The following is a 12,028-nucleotide window of genomic DNA, read 5'->3' as shown; positions in this document are numbered from 1 at the left end:
GCTGCCAAGAACCCGGCACAGACTTGGCCACTGTACAGAAGCACCTCGCAGAACTCAAGGTGTGGAAGTCTTGGTGATCTTGAGTTTCAGTCTTTGGGCATTGTATTCTTTGCAATGTGCTCTTTGCAATAAGCTAATCTTACACACGCATTATGGCAGTGTGCAATAGCTGGTAGAGTTTATTGAATTATGCAATGTATTCATCTTGATAGCAGATGAATAGAATAATTTTATCAGTGAGGTGCTTGTTGCATGCAGTGATGAAGTAGAAATGATACCAGAAACAGTAAACAAAGAACTGAAGTTTTATTGCCGATATTGCTCTGAAGGCAAAGTACTAACTTGGAACCGACCAAGGAGAGAAGCTGTCAGTGAATCAGGAAAGAAGTGGCTTGTGATTAGCCAGTACTTATACACAATGCAGGAAATCACACGATGCAGAAAACCTATTTACAGCTCAGTAGGCGTTCATGAAGGAGTTGCAAGTGTCCAGCAGGAGTCACTCTTGAACAGCGCTATAAAGGCACATGTTTGAGAACATATCAGAGCTGTCAGTGTGCACAGGTAATGCAACAACTCCCAATTCAAAGCATAAAAGACTGAGACAGCCCACACCAGCTACAATAAGAAAGAAAAATCAATAACATTGTTAATTAGTACAGTCATTGAGATAATTGAAGTAGCATGTCACAGTGTTGTGATGGTATTTTGATTTTGTCGTGTGATCGGGTCTTGTCATGTGTAATGTGATCTGTCACATAACTCATGTTTGTAACATGAATCATGTGATCACATGACTTATGTGACATCACATTACATGAATATGGAAAGCACTCTCAGATAGGACAATAACAGCACAGGTTTGAGAACGTGCCGAACTTCTTTACGTGCATGAGTAATGCAACAGCTCTCACTCGAGCATTAAGCGATAACACTGGAAACCAGTAACAATGAGAAAACAAAAGAAAATAAACACCACACTTATATGCTAATGGAGATAATTGAAGTTATCGTACCACATTTTGGCACTATTTTTGTTCTGACATGCCCTCAGATTTCATCATGTGTTGTGTGATTGCGTCTTGACAGTTTGTATGTTCATTTCCGCACTTGTGCTTTCACATCTCGTTTCAGGAACTTCATCAGAGTCTTTCTGAGGGAAAGCACCTGTTTGATGTAGTCACCGAGGCAGCCAGTAAGACACAAGGCGGCCTCTCTGATGTTAGCCAGGCCCCTATTCGCTCTCAGGTAAGCCTTGCATTTTGTAGTCTCCATGCTTGCATACTTAGATAGATTAGGCATTGTTATATGTGTCCGACAAGCTTAAAAACAGAGCACATCTGAATAGATCAAGGCAGACAAACAGACAGCCTTTTAGCAATCTTCTTGAGCACATTGCGTGACAATATCCAAAATTTTAATGAAGACTTGAAGTAATTAATGTTTATGGGCACAAAAATGCTAGAACATCTGTGTACATAGATTTAGGTTCACGTTAAAGAATCTCACATGGTCAGAATCAATGTACTGTCTCCCACTGGTCCTGCCTCATAACTATGTCATTTTGGCATGTAAAATCTCAGAATCTTTTTATAAACAACTGGTATGTTAGTGGACCTTACCAAACCCTCATGAGAGCAGGAAAGCTTTCTTTACGGTAGTAAAAAAGCCTCCTCTTTAAAGTGTTCTCAAAGATGATCTTCTTTTAGATTTAGGGATACTTATTTGAGAACATACAGCTAAGGGAATTAACTTGCAAGACGCCGAACCGCTGCAATTGTCCCTTCCAGGTGGATAGTCTACGTGACCAACTAACCACACTCGAGCAACTGACGAGCGAGGCGACTGGCCGGATGGCGTCGCTCCAGTCCCGCTGGCAAGAGCTCATGCAGGGAGCCGACACGCTCAAGGTCTCACTCCGCGAAGTGGAAGAGTCGCTGAAGGAGCGACCTGTGTCGGGCGGAGACCTTGTCCAAATCCGCTGCCTTGTCGAGCAGTACAAGGTGTTTATACACTTGTTCATTTACGCACTTATCTGCTTCGTTATCTACACTTGGGATTTCCCTCAAACGGAGTGCAAGTGGCCATGATGCGACCCGGCGCTGAACAGATTTTGTTCTAAGTGCCTAGCCTCAGGTTCATTCATTTTATAGCCTGTATATTCAGTCTAGTTTATCAGTAATTAATGAGTTTGCGTATGTTTGATGCTTAGTATATAATGTAGTTGGAGTTGCAGTCGCATACAGTTACAGTTGCACACACTTACAGTTGCAGGCACATGCAGGTGTGTACAGTTGCGGTTGCGTACAGTTGCAGTTGCAGACAGTTGCAGTTGCAGACAGTTGCATTAGTCTGCTGTGACATGTTACATGGGTAGAATTTTAAATCTATAAACTGCTATAGTATATATCTGTGTGCGTGCTATGGGCGGTTTTGCATCATATTGGCAGATTCGTCTTCACAACTTGTGTCTTGCAAAAGTTGTCAAATTAAGTGCCTGTACAATTGTGTATTAGTATCTGACACAGATTGCTTGTTTAGACTGTAGCACGATTTGCCCAAGAATTTTGAAGTATTAAAACCCAATCATTTTTTTAGAGTGCACAGCTTACCATATACTAGTCACGATTGTTAAAACGAGAAACACAAAACTAGGAACGACGCAACCATTGAATTGTTGCAGATTTTGCACAATGGAATTTCGAAGGACCGGGACTGTTGTTCTTTCAGTTGTTGCTGCAGGTTTTGTAAAACCAGATTTTTAAGGACCAGGATTGTTGTTCCTAAAGTTTCATTTTATTGTCATTGTTAGTTGTTTCCCATCCTTAAAATAAGCCACAGTAACAAGACAAGCTAAAAAAAATCCTTGTTTAGGTGTGCAGGTTTCTATTGTACCTCACAAAATAATCTTAGACCCTTAACACTTAGGTTCAGTACCTAATATAGTTAGCCCAAGCCCATCATTCACTCTTCATGCTGGCGTGATGATTATTATTATTTTATTGTACTTATACACATTTTCTGTACTTATCTGTAGATAGCTGCATTACTGCCATGTATTAATTTTCCACTACGCTCTACCTCCTCCAATTGTAAACTGGAAACTGCTTTTGGATTTTTTAAAGTGTACATTCTGTTCGGTTGGTAATTTAAATTCGCCACTTTAAGACTTGTTTTGCATATTGTGTACATTTATTTCACACTTTAGTTATCTCTGTTTTTATCTGATTTGTACTGCATTTATCTCACTGTTCTCACCTCCCTGTGTCTCTTGATAAGGTCTCATCATTTATCATCGCAGATTGAAAAACACTACCTGTAAGGACTGTGTAAGCAATAAACTGAGTCACTACATTGCCCGAATCCTTGTTAGTCATGGTTTTTCTCGTGCATGAGCCTTAGACTTAGCTAACTTAGTTGCACGTTAACTAATCGCTCAGCTCCTTAGCACTGCGAGGTGTGGGAAAGGTAAGGGTACGACGCAATGCTGCTCGCTCGCTCCGTAGCGTACATAGAAAAATGGGATCTCTCACGGCATTGTGCATGCGTTTTGTTGCACTTTAGTTCGCACTCGGTCGGCGGGCTGGTTAGCTAAGATCACTGGACTAAACTGAATTTGTCGTAATCTCTGTCCACCAACAGCATACTGCCCGAAACCTGGACGACCACAAGCAGAAGCTGAAGGAGCTTCGTCTCGAAGCGTCCGAATTGGCCGAGAAGACGGACGGCGGGGAAGTGCTTCCCGTGCTCCGGGAAATGGCAGATCAACTGGACTCACTACAAAAGAAGTGTCAGGTACATATGTTTTTTTTTTTCTTTTTGGGTTAAACTGAGTTCTTTAATTTGGAAGTAGGTGTTTCACTGCTTGCATTTCATTTCTGAACATTCCATGGTTGCTTAGCAGCTATGGCACAGCTGCCAAACCCTTGTACTTGGGTGTAGGCTCGCGTTACGAAACCGAGTGTTCAAAATTATTCCAATATCCCTAACTACGAGGTACCTCATTGTCATGTCATGGTTTTTGCACATAAAACCTTGGAATTCAACTTAATTTTATTTCTGTAAATTTGAATTGGAAGAATTAGCATGTATTCTAGCACGTAAAGCGCAGCGGTGGCTACATGGTTGAGTGTCCGCTCCCAATGCAGTAGGTACCGGTTTTGATTCCCAATGCCAACTGGAAGCCCATCGGTTTTTCCTAAGGGGTAGAGGAGTACACCGACCTGCCGCTCGGTTGTTCACAGGTACTCACCTCGAAAAGTGGCCCCATAAGGTTCTGAAGAGGCCCCTGGCCGCACTTTAACCCACCATAGCCTTGGTGAAATAGTCGAGCATATGCTGCTGCTGTGGAAAAAACAGGATTGCTGTCGCTAGCTATCTACCGGTAAAATAGGTACAAGCACGCTTCCGGCTTGGTGCTTGGCAAACTGGAGTACATTGTCGCATTGTAGGGCACCCACCCTTTGGGAAATTGGTGGCATGAGACCACGAGACTGAAAAATAAGGCCATCCTCTTTTCTTTTTTTTAATTTCTGTAATCGCATAATTGGAAGCATTAGCATGTGTTATAGTATTCTATATAAAGCCTCATTTTACCATTGTGTTTTTCATGTTTTCACTATTGTTTTTTTTTTGTTCATTGTGTAGCAAATGTGGACCATCATTAAGGCCAAGAGCTGTTCATAGGTATTTTCAAAACTTAATGAATGAATCAATCAATCATGCATCTCTATCAATCAATGAAACAAAGAAATGTAAATGTTCGTTGCTTTCAGTCCACACTGGACTCGCTGGAATCGGAGCTGCACGATGCCCAGAGCTACCACAAGGCACTGCAGGAGGCCGAAAAGTGGCTCCTACAGATGTCATTCCCAGTAATGGCCCAGCATTCACTTCAGGTGCTCAACAAGCAGCAGACGCAAGAACAACTCGACAAGTACAAGGTAAAGTGTGGCACGGGGTTAGACTCTCTCGAATTCATTCAAAACTTGCTTGGTCAAATAAGCTTCTCTGAATCAATCCACTAGATTTTGTAGATTGATTCAGAGAGCCTTGTAGACAACCTCGTAATCTAGACCTCATAATCTAGGTCTTATCAATTTAGTAGGGGTGTGCGAATATTCGAAATTTCGAATATTTTTCTAATAGTGTTTGCTATTCGATTCGATTCGCACTGAAATTTTACTATTCGGACTATTCGAACTTCCCAAAGACAAATGCAGTCAGCGTCCGGTTGAAAGTGACCCCTTCAGATTTTTAATATGCTTCACCTCATTACACTCGTATTGCGGCAAAGCTGCCTTTCAAGCTCCGTTACGGTCGAACTTAGCCAAGAGACAAAGTCCGGTTGGAAGTGGTCCCTAGATTTTTAGTATGCTTCACCTCATTACACCCCCGTATTGCGGCAAAGCTGCCTTTCAAGCTCCGTTACGGTCGAACTTAGGCAAGAGACAGTCAACGTCTAATTGGAAGTGGTCCCTAGATTTTCAATATGCTTCACCTACTCACACCCCCATATTGCGGCAAAGCTGCCTTTCAAGGTCCGTTACGGTCGAACTTAGCCAAGAGACAGTCAACGTCCGTTTGGAAGTAGTCCCTAGATTTTCAATATGCTTCACCTCATCACACCCCCGTATTGCGGCAAAGCTGCCTTTCAAGCTCCGCTACGGTCGCAAATGTATTAACTCAAGAAAACGATGGTTCCAATATGGAGATGAAAGATGTGGCAGAGTTGGGGGCTCAATTAATGCTGTTTTGGACCTGAAATTTGGCCGGAAGTCCGAAAAATTGGACGCCGAAGCTTTTTAGCATCCAAATTTTCAGATGTTCTTATATATCGACGTCTACGAGGCAGATTTGGAACTCCGGACTTGAAGGGAGCACACCCTTGTCCGCCACATCAGTTGGCCTTCCACAGAAGTTGAAAGAGAAGCTGAGGAAATGGCATCTCTGCCTATCACGTGTAAAGTGTTGTCAGCAACACTTTGGTTGCACCAAATCATGTACATAAATACAATTCGGCCTCTACATTGCCTCATTCTTGATAAGAAAGACAACTATGAAATATGAGCCCACCAGCGCTTCATCAACCTCGCGAAAAGAAACACTTTCATGTTGCTATCTCACAAGAACATATTTAGGGATTCTCTGCAACTTTTTCTGTAATTTCACTTCGAATTATTCGAAAAATGTTTGAGAAATATTTGAAAATTATTCAAAATTATTCGATTCGATTCGCACTCAATCTTTATTATTCGAATTCGCTTCGCACCCAAAATTTTGCTATTCGCACAGCTCTACAATTTAGACCTTTCAGGTAAGCCTTGCAGCTAGGCCTTGTAGCTAAGCCTTGTAGCTAAGCCTTGTAAAGAAGGATCAACAATTTACACTTATGTGGTTGAGCACCATTCCCGCAAAGTGGCACGCAAAAAAACCTTACTTATTTTCAATATTTGCTTAACGTACCATGGTTGAGTACTATACAGAATAAACACAATAGAAATGTGCAATGTACAGCTGATATAGTGTCGCAGTAGTAGAATTAGAAACAGAGAAGATAGAAGATGACAGGCAGAGCAGCTGGCCAGAGAGGCTAGCCAGAGTAGCTATACAGTTTACTACTCCACACTGGGAGTGAAAGAAAAGGGCAGAAAAAAATTAGCATGATAAATGATATGAAAAGAACCTCGCTGTGAAGCCATGAGAAACAACAGTGGACAACTGTAGTTCTTTGTACAGTCCTGATGCTATAGACTTGTATTGAGCCTCTGTAGAATACTTCCAGTTTCCCAGCCACGTCATTCACTAATTTCATCCACTCTTCATTTTGCGATTGTCCTTTATGTAGCCTTGTCAGCTCCTGAGCACATTTGGCTTTTTCTCACCTTGGAATCGATTGTAAATTGCATCCTTGCTTCTACAGCTGTTATCTCTTACCCCTGTCTTGCCTGTCTAAATCATTGTGCTTTCACACCGTGACCACCAATACGACTCGGTTTGCTTTTGATGGCTCTTAGGGCATCCTGGCTGAGGTCAAGCAGTACCAGTCCACCCTTGATGACGTCAAGGCCAAGGGTCGGGGACTGGTCAACCGCTACAAGAAGGACGCACCCCAGCTAGAGCAGCAGGTGCAGTCTCAGCTCGACAACATTCAGGAGAGCTATGATGCACTACTCACTGGCGCTAACCAAGTCCTGGTGAGTACGATGCAATTTACACACGTTCTGCTCTTTGTAATAAGCTCTATAAGAACACCAACAATGTAATAATAATTGGTATGCACAGCACTCAGACTGCCAAGTAGAATGCACGTTCCGAATCGTGTGTTGGCGTGCTGAACAGCTTATCACTTTTGACTAGGCTTGAACACAAGCTGGGCACTCTCAGTGACTTGCGTACTTTTTTTCGATATCTCATAGGGACGTGTGTATCGCAATGCTGCGAAGTATACCTAAGGTGAAGCGTGGAAATCGCTCTATTTTATTCATGCCTGTTAAATGCAAAATATAAAGGCAGCGGACTCTTCTAGACTTTTAACTGCAATAGGAGGAAGTTCAGCGAAATCTTGTCCTCGAATTGCTCGCATGCTTTTGTAACTTCAGCGTTACGACCCATAGTTCTTTTGTTGCAATGCGCAACCGGTGCTGTCTACAGTTCTCTCGGTTTCTCTTTGTGCTCAAACTGTAATCTCCATGTCAGTGTTCACCAGGTTGTCTTAAAGATTCACGCTGCGGAACCTCTGATATTTTTGTACACATTGCACGAATAAACAACAGCTGTTGATTTCTCATTCCTGTTTGCAGGCTCGTCTCGAGAGTGCTTTGCAGAAGTTCATCAGCTACGAGACGATGCTCGAGGTGTGTGACAAGTTGCTTGAGGAACTGGAGCCCAAGATTGCCGCGCTCTCTGAGGACACTCCAAAGACAGCAGAGGCCTCCAAGATCAAGCTGGAAACTTGCAAGGTTCGTTACTCTTTCACTGGTCATTGAAGCACGTGTAACGTTTTAAAAAAATTTCGTTTCGTTAAGAAGATTCTTGTCGATGAGTCTCTTGCCCATGGCCTTACACCGACAAACCTCTTGTTGGCAAGATTTGCCAACAAGGCTCTTGCTAACAGGATCCTTAACGACAGAACTTCATTGTAAGCAAGGTACCCATCCTTTCTTGTCCTGCTACTATGTTGTATTCAGCTTTGTCAACTTATATTATTATATCTTTTACGTACACAGATTGCTTGGTTTTACCGCAGTAACCAAAGAACTAGGAGCACAGTAAAGTCGTAACAAACATTTCAATTTTAAATAGGATAAGTAGGCATGGCAATTTCTTTGCTATTGAGATCGGCATCACCTGTTGTCATCACCTGTTGCTTGTTGCCTGTTGTTGTGAGGCAGTGCATTGAAAGGGCTAACTCAGAATACGGTCCCTCATGTGAACAGGACTGTATTCTCCATGGCAAGATGGAGGGGAACATTCAGGGGCAGGTGAAGTATTGAAGTGTGGTGAAGTTGTCGAACAAGAAATGTTGAGTCAATGTTTTGACAAGGGGACTTATCTCCATCCTTTGACCAAGCTTTGTTGTTAAAATGTTTACCTTCAGTGACACTCCACGTTCAACGACTCATCAGTTTCTCATCTAGTGTCAGATTCTGTGACTGTGTCAGTCCAACCAAACTGCTGGGAGTTTGAAGAACTGAACGTTGGAGATGCGTTCTCATACTATCCAATTTCCCACTGGTGTTAATAGGGCATGCTGACCCAACTGACCGAGGCAAGGACCCAGTTCCAAGAGGCCATTCAGGGCTGCATTGAGGCGGTGTCTTCAGTAAGCAGGCCATCTAGCCCGGAGGTGGCTACGGTCTTCAGTGTTCCAGAACAGGAGGCCAGCATCAAGATACGCCTCCAGGACAACATTGAACAGGTACGCTCGCTCTTTCATGAACTTTCACTTACCTCTTGAAAGAAGCATCCACCTGTGGAAACTCTTAGCAATACTGGATCAGGCCAGCCTGACTTTGTTCCAAACCTCGATATAACGAATATGCATATAACAAACTATTGGTTATAATGAGGTAAATGCAGAATAGCATTGCTATTGATACAGCGTTACGAATATACATTTTTAATGAATTCATGGTTATGTCGAAGTTGCTTTCGTGTCAGATGCAACTTCTCTATAGGGAAGTTTGACTTTAGCTGCTGTCGTTTTGTTTGTGTCTAAAACACTCTTGTGAGTTGTCGTAATGGACCATGAAGTTTGAAGAGCTGTTGAGGTGTGGTGTCGACTAAGACAATCACTCGAAAGCTAGCTGCTTCTATTTTGAAAGAAGACCCACACGACCTCAGCCATGATAAGTTACCCGTGCTGTATCTTAGGAAAGAAAGAAAAAGTTGTCATCCTGCACATGACTCAGGCATTATACAGCTGTAAAGGCCAGCAAAAGGTGCCATTGGATGCTATAGCATAACTTTAAGGGGAGATGCTGCTCGAAGACACTTTTTCTTTAATATTCACCCTAGAGCAATGAAACTTGAGCTGCTTATAGAACTTTTTATGCTGAGTTCAAATATATAATTAGTTTTCTTGCAAGTTGCATACTTTTAGTTCTGCAACATGACAAAGTGAAAAACTGAAGCATCTTGCCCCCCCTCTTTTCAGACCTAAACTTCAATAATTTTTTACAATTGATAGTTCATAATGTTTCAAATAAAGTGCGCAATGCAAATAACTAATTAGGAAGTCCATACAAAATATGTACTAGACGTGAAAAATTTTAACGTCGGAAGTTCATATTTCTCCTACCCTAGTAAAAGTTTACATAACTTTTTTTTATTTTATAATAAGAATATCGAAACTTAAACAAGATAATTGCATTTCTCGTACTTTGGAAAAACTTTGGGAAAAATTTCATGCAGATCTGAGCACCAGAAGTACCCGAAAAACGAGGGGCACATTGACAAAAATGGCAAAATTTGTGTTTTGAGAAAAACGAGTTTTAAAGTCAAAATTGCATGTTTATTTATCAAAGATGTCATTGAATGCAACGAAATTTGTACACAAGAAAGAACAATCCTCCTTGTAGTGGCCACTGCCATTAAAATGCGCCAGCACCATAGGTTTGGCCCTCACGACTCTTTCGAGCCGACTCCTCGACAAGAGATTTTTTCTTCAGCGCACGCCGACGGGCCCTTGCTTCTCCTGTTAGTTTTTGAGACATTTTTTTCTGGCGTGTGCTGTCCCGTGATGTGCCAAGAGCAACCAGATCATGAGACGGGAGCACGCCAAGCTCTTCCAGAACACGTTCAAAACTGGAGTGCCCTCGATTAAACCAACATGTTCAGTGCTGTCATATCAGCAATCAACGAAGACTCGTCGTCCTGCGATTTTTCTTCGTCTTCGAAGAGTCGGATCTTTTTCTGGGAGGCACTCACATATTCGAATGCCGCGGCAAACTCGTCGGACGCATCGGCGTCACTGCCACTACGCCTTGCGGCAGCAGACGATCTTTTCGTAGTTTGAGTGTTCGGCTTTGATTTGCGCCGGCGTCCTCGAAATTTGTGCGTCGCGTGAAACTTCACAGGCCGGTGACCGCGCTTCCTACGGCTTTCTTCATCCATAACGGATAAGCACTCGAGAAAAGCGTTGTTCAGCTGCGCTGCTCGACGAGACACGGATCCTGCAAGTAGGCTTCACAGCACACACAGGCGCGCAGCGGCCAATGGCGGCTCCCGATCCGTACCACGTGATTTAAAGCCAGTCGCGGCGCTCGAAGAAGGCGGCAAAAGTGTGCTTCTCTTTATTATTTCTTGCGCTGCAGCAGCGCGGGAAACCGTTGTTATTTGAAGAGTGAGGCTCGGCTCTTCGCCTCATGCGGTCGACAATGGTGAGCGGCGGCGCATTATTAGCGGCAAGGTGCTCGAAGATGACACACTTTCGGCCTTTTGACAGCCACCTTGTGCTCTTTAGACGCAATTTTAAAGCATTTCCAATTGAGTCTCGACATTGATTTTTTTTTAAGAACAGTAGAGGTACTATTCTTAACAAAACAGGCGAAAACAAAAAATCGATAATTTTTTAGAAAACTCTTGTTTTTCGACCCGCATCTCCCCTTAATAAGGTTTTGCAGTTATCATTTGCTTGCACAGATTCTCAATTGTTGATATTCAGAATAGCTTTCAAGCACAATGGAGGCACAAATACACTTGCTGCTTCTTTGTGATGACGCTTCTTGTGTCCCTTTGTTAAATTTGCATGCTTTAACGAATTTTGTTTTACATGAGCCTGTGGCTTCTCTTATATTTCTCATGATGCTCCTGTGTATTTCAGTTGGAGGCCATCGCTGCCCAACTAGAGGTTCAGCTCAGAGGCTTTGAGGAAGCCGGACGCAAGCGGGCTGCTATCGAAGACTGGATTGTCGAGAAGCAGTCCACTGTCACGCAGCTGGGAAGCGCCAAGTTTCCTCCGCAGACACTGGCACTGCAGGCTCAACTTAGGCAGCTTGAGGCAAGTCTTTCTTGTAAAGCTTTTGCATTTAGATGAAACAAACAAAAAATAAGGGCATACAGGACACACGATTAAGTTTTATCGGCGCTACGTACATTGAATCTGTGGAGGAGCGCTCTTGCAACTTGAGAAGACTTGCGGTGTTGAACGGGCCTTGGAAACGTAGCATCTGTGACACATCAGTTCAAATACGCAACAGGCTTACTATTTGGAAGCGATAATGCAAGCTAGTCAAAACATCCGAGGATTCGTTTGTCGGCGAGACATTCTGAGGAAGCAGAGACGTTCAACACACTTTTGTAAGGATACCAAGGTCAAGTGATTTGCTTGCCTGTGCCTTTAAGGCTTAAGTCATTCGCTAGCGTGGTCCCAAGAATTGAAGTGCACACCAGTTATCATGATTATCAGTGCCTGTCAATGCCTTGAGGTTGAAAAGGAAGGTCCCCAAGCCAAACTGGAAGAAGCCGTTTCTAATGCTGCTAATGTTGGTTCAACAACATGAAAGACTCTGTAAGTGTATTAGTA

At 42.9% G+C, this 12,028-nt stretch overlaps 1 protein-coding gene across 1 annotated transcript; it reads left to right on the top strand.

Moving 5' to 3' along the window:
* Positions 1–9: 9 nt before the first annotated feature.
* On the top strand, positions 10–11,559 carry LOC125760342 (muscle-specific protein 300 kDa-like; the record flags this gene model as incomplete). The annotated part of the gene is given in 9 exon segments (XM_049420294.1): positions 10–59; positions 1,135–1,248; positions 1,791–2,003; positions 3,643–3,795; positions 4,776–4,943; positions 7,017–7,196; positions 7,803–7,961; positions 8,747–8,920; positions 11,327–11,559. Coding segments are annotated over 9 exon segments (1,424 nt in total), but the record flags the coding sequence as incomplete, so codon positions are not given.
* Positions 11,560–12,028: the final 469 nt, after the last annotated feature.

Source organism: Rhipicephalus sanguineus, chromosome 11 (genome assembly GCF_013339695.2).
Source record: "Rhipicephalus sanguineus isolate Rsan-2018 chromosome 11, BIME_Rsan_1.4, whole genome shotgun sequence".
In the NCBI taxonomy this organism is placed as follows: Eukaryota; Metazoa; Arthropoda; class Arachnida; order Ixodida; family Ixodidae; genus Rhipicephalus; species Rhipicephalus sanguineus.
The sequence above is the reverse complement of the archived record's forward strand: the minus strand, read 5'-3'. Positions and strand labels throughout refer to the sequence as shown.